Below are 13398 nucleotides of genomic sequence, written 5' to 3'. Positions count from 1 at the left end.
CAATTTACATAAGCACCCAATGTCAAGATTAGCCTCAATCACATTTTATAACATCTCAGAAGAGAGTTATTAGGACTTCTTGAATTTTGACTTTCTGAGCATTCAGCCAAGATGTTATACAAACTGATCCAGTCAGGCAACATGGTATAACTTTAAGTGATTCCTCTCTCCAGCCTGTGACCAATGAATGCAATATTTTATTGGATTGAGGAACATGAATACAAATTGCAGTCAAGTGTTTTTCTTCAAATTAGGTTTTGTACTGTGGCTTCATTTAAAGAAACAGGCACCAAAGCAAAACTAAACAAAATAACCTCACCCTGGCTTTCCTGGTGTGCGTTGGTATCGCCTAAAGTGCAGGAGGTGTGCATTTCTGACCAAATCTTTGGAGCTGCTGCATAGCATGGCGGGTTTCCTTGAACAATGGTCTCCCATTTCAGAACTGCCAATAATTGGATCCATGTAGTTATTTGTCAGAAATTGCAAAAGTGCTACAGGATTTAAGGGCCTGGAGCATCTTGAAGGGGGTATGTCAGTAGTTGCAGCATGGGAGAGGAACAGAGTGGCAGTCAAAAAGTCTCCAGGAACAGAGCTTCTAATTTCAGAGGAGCAGCAATGGGTGTTTAACTGGAAATTATGAGGACAATTAAGAGGTCATCTTCGGCCGTTCTGAAGGCACAGTAGAAGGAGATGCTGAAGTTAGTTCCACTTGTACAACTCAGCAATAAAGGGCAGGAAAACAATTAATGATTTGATCAGAGAATCAAGGTAAGTACCTCACCTACCCTAGTAAATATTGTACAGCTAACATATAGCCATACAGCATATATCTTAGCATAATCATCATATCTCATAATGGAACTGCATGGATGTGGATGTGTCCGTGGCCCTGTTTCTGTACATATATGGCATCCCAACTGGGTAATATATGATAAAGGGCACTCTACATGAACCCATTTAAACCCTCTGCCAACTCAAGAGTCAGTTATTAATTTTAGCATCTGTATGCAGAAAATGAGTATAATTTCCACTTCTCTGATAAGTTGAGTGGGACTGTCATGTCATATACACTGTATCTACTTTGCACGAGATGGGCCATTTCGTGAAAGAAATACAACATGAGGATAATGGGAGTGGAACTTCTCCCCCACAAGAAAGAGGCATTGAGCATAATGGGCTGCTAAATATGCCTCCATAACCAGCTTGTGCATTTGAAGAAGACAAATGTTGTACAGGATACAGTCAAAAACCAGGCAGGAATTGAAAACAAAGGGAAAGTGTGAGAAAACATAATGGGTGACATAAATAGAAACCAAAAATCTTTGATAAATGCATGAAAAGTAAAAGGATAGTTAAATGAATGGTTGGTCTGATTAGGGATAACAAAGGAAATTTTCTTGTAGGGAGCAAGGGCATGACTGGATGAGTTTCTTCATCAAAAGAAGAGGTTGAAGTTAATGTTGCAATGGAGGAGGGGGGAAGTAGGGATATTGGATCTGATAAAAATAGTAGAAAGGAGGTGCTAAATAGGTTGGCATCACCCAAAGTTAACAAGTCACCTTGTTCAGATGGGATGCATCCTAGGCTGAAGGGAGCTAGGGTGCAGAAAGCAGAAGTTCTAACCATAATTTTTCAATGTCCTTGGATATGGGCATAATGCCAGAGACTGGATGATTGTAAATGTTACAACCCTGTTCAAAAAAGGAATGGCGAACCACAGCAACTACGGGCCAATCAGTCAAACATCAGTAATGGGAAAATTACTAGAGACCTTTGTCAAGAACAAGATTAATTCTCATTGAGAAACATGGGTTAATCAGGAACAGCCAGCATGGATTTGTTAAAGGTAAATCATTTCGACTAATCTGATTAACTTCTTTGATGAAGTAACAAGGAGGATTGATGAAGGTAATGTTGTAGATGTTATATATGTGGACTTTCGAAAGGTATTTGATAGATTCCCTACTTATTAGGAAAATGGAATCACATGGCATTAAAGGAACAATGGTAATTTGCAACATATTTGGGTAATGTATAGGATGCAGAGAGCAGTGGTGAACAGATGTTTTCCTGATTGGAGAGAAGTATAAAGTGCAATTCCCCCAGAGATAATTATTAGAGACAGTGTTTTTCTTGTTAGATATAAATGACCTAGACTTTGCTATGGGGAGTAGAATTTTGAAGTTTGCAGATGATAACAAAACTTGGCAACATAGTAAAAATTGAATAGTGTATTCAGGAGGACCCAGACAGATTGGCAGACGCTTGGCAGATGCAACTTAGTCCGGATAAGTGTGCAAGTTGAACTTTGGAAGATCCAAAATAGAGAGGCTATATAATTTAAATGGATGATTTTGAGCAGAGTGCAAAAGCAGAGAGATCCGGGGCTGCACATTTACAAACCTTTGAAGGTGCAGGACAAGTTGATAAGGCAGTTAAGAAAATGAACAGTTAAGAAAGAAGGACACTTGGAGGAGTGTAGCCAAAGCCAAGCAGAGTGACAATCATATCTTATTTTATGGAATTGTCCCATATTTAAGGCCACTGTCCCATATCCTGGGTCGAATGCTCCCAGGACATTGTCATTCCCATAATTCGGTGCTTTAAATAATGCAGGCACAGTACCCGCTCTCCTCCTGTTAGCACGCTTTCACAGCCTTGGCAGTAACCATCCCCTCTCCCCCCACCCCCACTCTAATGGATCCCTATGACAGAGTGTCCTTTAATTTTCTCTGGGAGACCTGGTCAGCCTGGAGCCAAGTCCACAGCACCATGGCTGGCTCAGCTGTATGGGGTTGGGGAGTTGGGGAGCAGGAGGAAGATTAAAAAAGCAATAGCGATAGTGGATTTTATAGTTAGGATTACAGACAGGCATTTCTGCTACTTCAGATATGATTCCAGGATGGCATGCTGCTTCCATGGTGCCTGGATCATGGATTTCATTGAGCAGCTACAAAGAACTTGGAGGCGGGAGGGTGAACAGCCATATCGCTATCAATAACGTAGGTAGAAAGAGGGATGAAGTCTGGCAGGCAGATTTTGGGGAGCTCTGAAGGAGGCTAACAAGCAGGACCTCAAAGGTAGTAATTGATTACTCCCAGTGCCACAAATTAGTGAACATAGAAATAGGAGCATAGAACAGGAGCATGGCTGGAGGACTGGTGCAAGGGGGAAGGTCTTTAGATTCCTTTAACAGCACCTTCCAAACCCGAGACCTCTACCACCTGGAAGGACAAGGGCAGCAGACACTTGGGAACACCACCATCTGCAAATTTCCCTTCAAGCCACACACCATCCTGACTTGGGAATATATCGCCATACCTTCACTGTTGCTGGGTCAAAATCCTGGAACTCCCTTCCTAACAGCGCTGCGGGTGTACTTGCACCACATAGACTGTAGCAGTTCAAGAAGGCGGCTCACCATAACCTTCTCAAGGGCAATTAGGGATGGGAAATAAATGCTGGTCTAGCCAGTGACGTCCACATCCCTCGAATGAATAAATAAGAATACAATTCCTGAGACATTGGGACTAGTTCTGCGGGAGCTGGGACCTATACAGGCCAGGTGGGTTGTGCCTCAACAGAACGGAGAACAATATCCTGGAAGTTTGCTGGTGCTATTGGTGAGGGTTCAAACAAACCTGGCAAGTGGATGGTAGGATGTAGCATCATAAAGGAGAAACAAGGTGCACAAAGGGTTGGGAGAGACTGATAGCACTAGAGTAAGAAATAGTAAGGTTTCAGGTATTAAGAAAGAATGCAAGAAAGTCTAAATTAGATTTGCAGTACATGTATATAAACACATAGAGCATAGTAAATAAGATTGCTGAGTTGCAGGTGCAGGTAGCATAGTGGGAATATGATATCATAGTGATAATAGAGATCTAGGTCAAAAAAAGACAGGACTGGGTACTAAATATTCCTGGATACAAGGTTTCAAGAAAGATAGGGGAGGAAAGAAAGGAGGAGGGCTGGCGGTATTGATTAAAGAGAGTATTACAGTGCTGGAGAGAGGATGTCCTGTTTGCGTCTGTGTGTCTGTGTGTCTGTGTCTGTGTGTTGGGGACGATGGTGATGGTGGAGGGCAATGACGGAATCTATTCGATTAGTGTTAAGAAACAAGAGAAAAACTGCTTGATGTGGTCTAAAGGCCATATGCTAGTGGAAATGATATAGAGGAGCAATTCTGCATGGCAATTATAGAAAAGAGCAAAAACAATCGAGTAGTGATAATAGGGGACTTTAATTCTTTTAATATAGATTACGATAGTACCAGTGTAGAAGACAGAGAGGGGGAAAAGTTTCTGAAGTGTATTCAGGAGAATTTTGTTGATCAGCATGTTTCCAGTCCAATGGGGAAATTGGCATTGTTGAATCTGGTACTGGGGAGTGCCAGTGGATCAAATGTGAGCAGGGGAATATTTGTGGAACAGTGATCACAGTATCATAAAATTTAGGTTGGCAACTGAAAAGAAAAAGGAGAAATCCTGAGTAAAAGTACTCAATTGGAGAAGGGTCAATTTCAGTGGGGTGAGAACAGATCTAATAAATTGGAATCCCAGGTAAATTAAAACCCACGTATATTAGAATCAAAAATTGGTGGGCAAAACTGTAACAGAACAATGGGCTGTCTTTAAAGAGGAGATTACTCAGGTAGAGTCAAGGTGCATTCCCACAAGGAGGAAAGGTAGGACAACCAAAGCCAGACCCCACTGGATGACAAAGAAACTTAAAAAGGGTGCACCTGACAGATGTCAGGTTGATAAGGCAAGTGAGAACCAGGTTGAATATAGAAAGTTGAGAGGGGAAGTAGAAATGAGAGGCAAAGAGAGAGTATGAGAGGATACTGGCAGCTAACATAAACGGGAATCCAAAGTCATATCAGTAGTGAAAGTGTAGCAAGTTGGGGTGGGGAGGGGCTGCAATTAGGGACCAGAAAGGAGATCTATGCCTGGAGGCAGAGGGCATGGCTGTGGTACTAAATGAATAACTTGCATCTGTCTTCACCATAAGTTCCTCTCCTTTGGTAAAGTGGTGGCTTATGCTATTATTTCTTTAGATAGTGTACAAAAAAAGTGCAATTCAGATTGCAAGGTTCACATTTTTCACTTGCATATGGTATCGATGAGGCTGAACTAAATAAATGTTCAGTATTAAAACAAACACAAAAACTGAGAGCATTTTTAAAGGAAGAACTGATAAGCATTTGACGTAGAGGATGATATAAAATGAAGGGATTATCACTAAAAATACATATTCTTCTTTCTCACATTTGAAAGTTGGTCCCCAATACTTTCTCCTCTATAATTTCATAAAACACATGAATAGTTTACCTGGGCAGTTTTTATTTAAATTTAAAGTTTGTTGTTTGTGATGTCATGATCACAAGATAATTAAAGATCAGGAAGGCCATTCGGCCCATATTAATTCATCTACCCAGAGAGATCCTAGCTGAGATTACATAATCCAAAGAGGAAACATTTAGCATAAATATTTCCCAATTTTCTAATGTCTCTCCTGTTGCTCACCATTGTTACCCATGTTCAGCGTGCTAATCCAACAGCTTTTAATTAAACTGACATGACTTCAAGAATTTGTTCTGCATGAAATATATTCAAATATATGGCAATGTGGCGACTATTGGGCGTATTTTCCAAATGTGCCCTCTTAGCATACAGCCTCGTCTGGCAAAGTGTGAATATTGGGAAATCATGTTAGCTCCATTAAATGGCATAAAATATGAGAATTGTTCCAATCTGAGAAAGATCACCCCTGTATACTCACTGTACTTGCTTACAATAAAATAGAACACCAGATATTAGAGTAAAAGTCTCTCCTATATATGGCATATGTAAATCCTTGAGGCTCATTGGCAATAAGTGAATTTATCTAGCGAGTAGTTTGGTCATATATAACTGAAGGCCGCAGATTGAATCCTTAATGTGAGTTAGCTGATCTCAGTGTACAAAGTGGTTGGAGCACTACAATTGGTTTTGTCTGCCTTGGTTAGTGAAGGGGGAAAATGCTCCAGCCAAGCTGTTTCTGATTGCTATCTAGTGACCCCTACTGGAAGTAGGGAAGTACATATGATTGAATGCTGGGTTTGGCTACAATATCCTCCTGGGCAAATAGTTTGCTGATATCCACTGTCAAGACTCACACAATGGCCACATGGCTGCAGTACCAAGACCGTTTTAGTGAGAGGAGGGGAGAAGTTTTTTCATTAATTCTAGAAGCCTGGTAACTTAGTCGAATTTTCCAACAACAGGAGTGAATATCAAGTAATGCACCATTGCCAACTACCCCTCACCACCAACACCTCCCCCCACCCCCCCACACACTGCCCAGTAAACTCTGTCCCCATCCAGCTGGTGCCCCCCTCCCTCAATCTGGCTGGCACCCCCCACAAACCCCTTCCCTGGGAACCCCATCCCACTTACCTGTCCCCATAGGATCCATCGCCAACGCTCTGGGTATACAGGCCCCAGTGCAATACTGGCAGTGACCATTCCTCCCAGAGGCACTGACAGTACTACAGAACAACCAGCCTCTGATTGGCCAGCAGCTCTCGTGGACGGGCTATCCACCCTACTGGGGCATTGATTCAGTGGGAGAACCCAACACTGTCCAGGCAAGTTCCTGATTTCCTTGGGCTAATGTCGGGCCTTCTGTGGAAAGGCGATGTGGGGCTCCCACCAGTTCTCCAACCAGTGAGCACGACCCATGTTGCCGCCACTGAGTTCTGCTCATAGGCCATGTTGCAGGATAGCATATTACCTCAAACTTATGAAAAAGACTTTGTTAAAATTTGTTAAAATACAAAAATAATCACGTTATTAATTCTATTCTGTAAAATATTTTAAGCCTCTGATATTATTTCTGGTTCTTCCATGTTGTGATGAAAGTAAATTAAATTGCCATCATGCTTTCAGCCTGTTTTTAAAAATCGGGATTGTTAAGTAAAAGATAGCTATTAGGTGGAAAGTAATCCACAGCACACAATTATAAGCATTATTTAGCCTTACAGTTTGAAAGATCTCCTCCTTCCATGACTCACTAAATAAATGCACTAAGCTTTCACAGCCAAAGAAAGTCCAGACTTGATCTGAGTTTTTGAGTTAGCCTCAGCTAGTGTAGAAGTGATGGCTTCTATAAGTGGCCTGAGAACTCTCAGAATAGGAAACTGAAGAATAAATTCAAGCTCCTGCTCCTGATAGCTATCAGTGATCCCTATGGTTCTGGGCTCTGGGCTCGCATTTCGATATTGATTGAAGGAGAGGATTAGGATTAGCTGTGACAAATTTTCCTCCTCCCTCTCCCTCTCCTCTATTCTGTTGACATTCAGTGCAGATTCATGCATAAACAATACTCATCAAGACACATGGGCCACAGCCATCTGTGGAACTGCACCTTAACATGATGAGTCACTGGTGTAAACAAAGGGCAGAGAAAAGACTAGAGGATAAAAAGTTCCCTAACATAGAAAAGGAATGAATTCACAGTTACAGGTGGATTTTATATTTTCTAAAATATAAGATAGTCATCTCTAAATTAGAATATTTCATTATATAACCCTACAGGAAGCATTAAATGGAATGCACAAACGCCAATTTACTCTTGGTGATAATTTCTGCCACTGGTTTGTTGTTGTAGAAAATGGTGTCACTGAAACAACAGTATCACATTCTTGACAAAAACAGAATTACCTGGAAAAACTCAGCAGGTCTGGCAGCATCGGCGGAGAAGAAAAGAGTTGACGTTTCGAGTCCTCATGACCCTTCGACAGAACTTGAGTTCGAGTCCAAGAAAGAGTTGAAATATAAGCTGGTTTAAGGTGTGTGGGGGGGGCGGAGAGAGAGAGAGAGAGAGAGAGAAGTGGAGGGAGGGTGTGGTTGTAGGGACAAACAAGCAGTGATAGAAGCAGATCATCAAAAGATGTCAACAACAATATTGTTGTTTTGGATTTCCAGCATCCGCAGTTTTTTTGTTTTTATGTTAGTATCACATTCTTGGTTCAATTACAGTACAAATAAACTGGTTCAGGTTCCTGCAACCCTCGAATTTAACACTGTTTTTTGTTAATGCTATGTTAATTACATTGTTAAGGTTAAGGATAAACAGATGCAGGGTATTGATTGATTAAATGTCTTGAGCACATATAAAAAGGAACTGCAGCAGTGCCCGCTGGTACGCTAGAGGCTTTCCGCGATTGGTGGGCACCGCAGGGGCTGGGGTGCATCCCAGCAAATGACATTTTGATTTGATTTGATTTTGTAAGTTTCCTTTCATGTTTTTGTTTTAGTTACAGTGCCCCACCAGCGGCTGTCACCACCCCACCCCCCCAACACCTCCTTCAGATTTTTAGTTTAGTTTATTGATTTTGTTTTTCAAAAGAGTTCATAAAAAGGGGCTGCTGGGCATTGGGACATATGTAATGCTGCAATAAAAACAGGAAACGCTGTAAACACTCAGCAGGTCTGGTAGCATCTGTAGGAAAAGAAACAAGGTTAACGTTTCGAGTCTAATATGAGTTTTCATCAGGATGTGTTCTGATGAAAAGTCATACTAGACTAAAAACGTTAACTCTGTTCCTCTCCCACAAATGTTGTCACACCTGCTGAGTTCTTCCAGCATTTTCTGTTTTCATTTCAGAATTCTAGCATCTTCAGCATTTTGCTTTTATTTATATGTAATGCTTGTTCTGCGAATAAACCAACTATCAAGAAAAGGATCTGTATATAGTTTCATACTTCACCATCTGGCTTGGATCCACTTAACACTTCTAAACGGTACAGTACAACTGTACTCCACAAGAATGTTACATGGCTCTCCTCCAGTTATACCTATATGTAAAGCTATCAGCAAGATGTAATAGTTTTCTATTCACATAAAATCATAGATTAAGTTTTTGAGGGCTTCTGTAATTTTTTGTTAAATAATTTTTAAAAAAGATTTCTGGGTTACAGAGACCAAAATCAGCCCAGTGAAAATCTCCTCTGTCTGGTGGGTGCAAATGTCCTATGGTGAAATGGGTTTGATAGTTTCAATCCTTTTCCCAGCAGGCATGGGTCACAGTTTAAGACGACCTAATCACATGCACAGAAGGCACTGACTATTGTGGTGAAAGGAAAAGTGTCGCACTGCTACAATATGGAATGTTCTTCAGAGTTTTGGGCTGAAACGTAGATTTGGGATTTATAGGAAGTGAAACTGAGCTTTGTATTGTTTTGGGTGCTCTTAAACTACCAAAATGGCATCCCTTACATATATGCTTACTCCTGATGGGAAGTGTGCAGGATGCTATATTTGTTAAAAGGGCTTGCGTGTGCACAACCTAATGCATGCAGAGCAGGTAGATCATGATGCTAATCTGGGTACAATGCTGATTTAATGTCAATACTGCTACTTTGGAGTTCCATATTCCAGCCTAAACTTAACTTTGCATGGCTGATCACACACTCAATGACATGAAGGACACCCCACCAGTGCTACTTAAGGGTTATCAACTACTTGCAGGTTGGTTGCAGGATTTCTTCTTCTGGCTGTTGCTGCAATTCTATCCATTTTGGGTGCTTTTCCATACTTACTTAAAGTTTCAATAGTGTATAAACTGGTAATGAAGTACTTTTTTGGTGATTTAAATCAGTACAAGTCAATTGGTCCCAGATATGGGTGCCTTAACAGGCCTTCCTCTTGGCATTGAGGATGACTGGGAGAACAAGAAGAGGCCATAAAGAGCAGGACAAGGAAGGAGGGGAGGGGGAAGAAAGACTCTCAGCAATGACCCTTCCCATAATGGCCAGTATTGTCTCCTCCTTGGGGGTTAAAGCATGCAGGTGTGCCTTTTGCCCCCTCACATTAATTCCTGCTGCCTCCTGTTGTTGCCATCTTCTCCTGCAACAAGGAGGGAAGTGTGTCAATGGGGGTTGTGATATTTGGATGATGTAGCTGTTATGGTTAAATAACTATCAGTGTGTGCAAGTTGTGAGATGTGGCTTGCAACAGTGCTAAGACTGTGAGAATGGGCAGTATGAATGTTAGATTTGAGTCCTGGTTGATAGAGGTTGTTGGTAGGTGAGTGATTTGGGTGTAATTAATTGAGCAGTGCATGAGACTAGTGCTGCAGTTGTTAGGGTATGGCATTGACAGTCCTGACTTTAACAACTCACATGGGAGCATTAAACTTTTTCATTCAATGTATGCAGCTTCTTGGCACTACAGTCCTAGCATTAACATCCACTGCTATCGCTTGTCACTAACTTCTGAGCAATTGTCTGCTGGGCCTCTGTAAAGATACATAATAATATCTCTTCTTCTTCCCAATCCTTCAACCAAAACTTCTAGTACAGCATCTGAAAACCATGGTGCATGTTCTGAAGGTCAACCAGTATTAAGTTTTCCACAGCGCAATATTCAGAATTACCTCAGTAGCACCAGCAGCCTCAATGTGCCTCCCCTTCAGGAGGTGTAGGCTAGCTTTAAGTAGTGCTAGGCACTCAAGATATTGGGCTCCTGTTAAAGAATGGAGTCAATGATCAGTGTAGGGACCACTGACACACACAGAAATAATGCAACTGTTCAGGGACCACAAAGTTTGCCTCCTTCCTGCATTTCAATCTACGGTCATTGGTTAATTACATGTTGTGATTCCTGTGGCTGTTTGCAGGGTTTATTCAATATAACCCCTCATGTGTTCCTGTAGCACTGGAATCCAACCTAAAATGTGAACTTAGGACCCAATCTGATACTGGGAGCAAAGCAGAGTGTGCGTGCCTGATGAAAGATCAATGACTTGAAAAGTTATTTCCTCTCTCTAAAGATGCTGCCAGACCTGTTGAGTTTTTCCATCATTTTCAGTTGTCATTTGAGAGTTCCTGCAGTTCAACTTTAACACTCAATTTATTCTGCAAGGACAGAGTTTGCGAGACTCTGAGTCACATGTACATCGGATGGCTTATCAGAAAATTGTAGGTGTGCTGTTTGCCATCTTTTGTCTGCAGGCATTATTAGGTAGAAAATTTTGGATGAGACACCATCAATTCTTTGAAAAGCCATTGGCTGAATGTATGGCCCAGCCTGGTGCAGGACATTGTGAAATTCTGCCCACGAGTGAAAAGCAAATTTGACGTCTAAGCTTTTTTGCACCAACACTCATAGCATAAAAATGCCTGGTAATTGTGCTGCACCTGACCTGGGAGAGCTTAATGTTGACAATATAAGGTGTTTCATTCCTCATTTTAATAAGCACAAACATTCACTTAAAAATGGTTTATGTCAATTCCAACAGTAATTCATAATTCAGTTTATTGATAGAATGAAATAAAATTAAATAAGTTGATAAGAATCTGCAGAAGTCATTTTGTCTGTCATATAAAACATAAGGGTGTAATTTTGCCTTTCTGGTTTAGGCATTAAACTGGTCTAGCGAATCAGCAGTCCAATATAGGACCAGCCCAATTTTAATTCTCATTGAAATTAAAGGGATGAAAATCAGACAGGTTCTACAATTAAGGGGGCGAGGGAAAGTGAACATGGGGAGGAGGTCCACTTTATCAAATTACCAGCCATGGCTCAGATCCTAGTACTCTTGTTTCTGAATCACAAGATTCTTGGTTCAACTTCCCCTCCAGGTCTTGAGTACAAAGCTCAAGGCTGACATTCCAACCCAGTACTAAGGGAGCACTGCACTGTCAGAGATGCTGTCACAGGTGAGACATTAATTCAAGGCCTCATTTTTCTACTTAAATGGATGTAATAGGTCCCTTGACACAATTTCAAAGAAGAAGAGGTAAGTTATTCTTGGTATCCTGGCCAATATTTATTGCTCATTCAAGAACACAAAATACAAATTATGTTGTCATTATCCCATTGCTATTTGTGGGAGTTTGCTCTGTGTGAACTGGCTGATGTGTTTCCCACATTACCACAGTGATTACATTCAAAAATACTTCATTGGCTGTGAAGCGCGTTGAGACATCCGGCAGTCTGGAAAGGCGCTATGTAAATGCAAATTTTCCTTAAGTGGTGAAGGTGAGAATTCTCCCCAAGAACCTAGACACGGGTATAGATTTTGGAACGGTTCCAGGCATTTATGAGATATGGCTGTGTTTCTCATTCTTCAAGAGAGCGGTATAATTCAAACCACATTTAAGGACCATCATAGGTGAGCCTTGGTGCACATTAATGAACCCATACAGTTAATGCCATATTTGCAGAAGTTCTTACCAGTCACTGCGTGGGGGATAGCAGTAATGAGAAGTTTTTGGTATTTCATCTTAATGCCTATGTCCGGGTCTTGCATTGTTACTATCACTTTCTCCATCTGCAAGGTAATAGCAAATAACAACATAGAGACAAGAAAAATGAATCTTTAAATGGCAAAGTCGAAATCTGATACAGCTTTACCCTTGTGCGAATATTACACGACATCAATTTGTTTTCCTACGCAAGCAGTTCTCTGCTCCAGGTCAATCCACAACGGGATAGGGTGAATTCTACGGACAGAGTCGTGCACATCGACCTAAGAGTAACTCATTTTCTCCGTGGGTTTCCTTGTTAGCTCGAATCTAATCTCTAATTTTAAATCACCAAATTCCCCCCCCCCCCCCACCTTTCACTGCATCGCTTAAATGGTCAGATTGTTGCATTTAAACAACTTTTACTGATTTATTGTAGTTACATAAAATGAAAATCATCCAGATCCTTTTAATTTTCTTGCTGGGTAAAGAATTTCCCGATGCATTAATAGAAATCAATTGCAAACGGTTCTCTCTCTCTCTCTACTGCTCAGAAAGTACCTTTATTCTTAATTAAGCCCAAGTCCATTATAGCCTGTTCTGCAAACCCTTACCTTGGCCAGACATGCCATCTGTATTTTGGCTGTGTGAGTTCGAGTGGTGTGTATTGTCATAGTAAGAGCGGGACTGGATCAACACCTCTCGGCTTTCCCTGCCTGCTCCGCAGCGACTCCCTCCGATTCACCCCGGGATATTCCAGCACCTCCTGCCAAAGCGCTCAGCAGCTGGCAACCCCGCCTCTACCTCTCGGTGACTCGGCCGGTTTGCATCAGTAAGTGTCACTCAGCTATTGCTGACAAAAAGTGGGCGCCCTTGTGGTCAATCATTCTGAACGCCACAAAGTCCAAGGGCGATATTTTTTGTCCAAAGGGCTTCTTTGTTTCTATATTTAAAAACTATTTTCAGAAATGTGTGCTATTGTTGAAAAAATGTATTCTTTTATTAGGGGAATCAGGCCACGGCAACTAGCAGTGAGGAGGATAGGAGGGCTTTTACCCACCTCCAGAAATAATAACCCAGGTGAGCTATATATAAAAGGCTTCAAAAGACAGTTGATAAAGACCTTCTACTTTGGCCTACGTGAGAAACTGGCAGTAATTGA

The 13398-nt window shown here is 41.4% G+C and overlaps 1 protein-coding gene across 1 annotated transcript in view; it reads right to left on the bottom strand.

The window, feature by feature from the left end:
- Positions 1 to 12910, bottom strand: part of rgs11 (regulator of G protein signaling 11) — a 149530-nt gene extending 136620 nt beyond the window's left edge. Inside the window, exons 1-2 of the mRNA XM_041206915.1 lie at positions 12851 to 12910; positions 12226 to 12322 (exon numbers count right to left, since the gene is read on the bottom strand). Coding sequence (XP_041062849.1) covers positions 12226 to 12322; positions 12851 to 12910 — 157 coding nt within the window. The remainder of the gene's footprint in view (positions 1 to 12225; positions 12323 to 12850) is intronic.
- Between the last annotated feature and the right edge of the window lie 488 nt (positions 12911 to 13398).

Source organism: Carcharodon carcharias, chromosome 15 (genome assembly GCF_017639515.1).
Source record: "Carcharodon carcharias isolate sCarCar2 chromosome 15, sCarCar2.pri, whole genome shotgun sequence".
Lineage (NCBI taxonomy): Eukaryota > Metazoa > Chordata > Chondrichthyes > Lamniformes > Lamnidae > Carcharodon > Carcharodon carcharias.
This window is presented reverse-complemented; position numbering and strand designations above follow the sequence as displayed.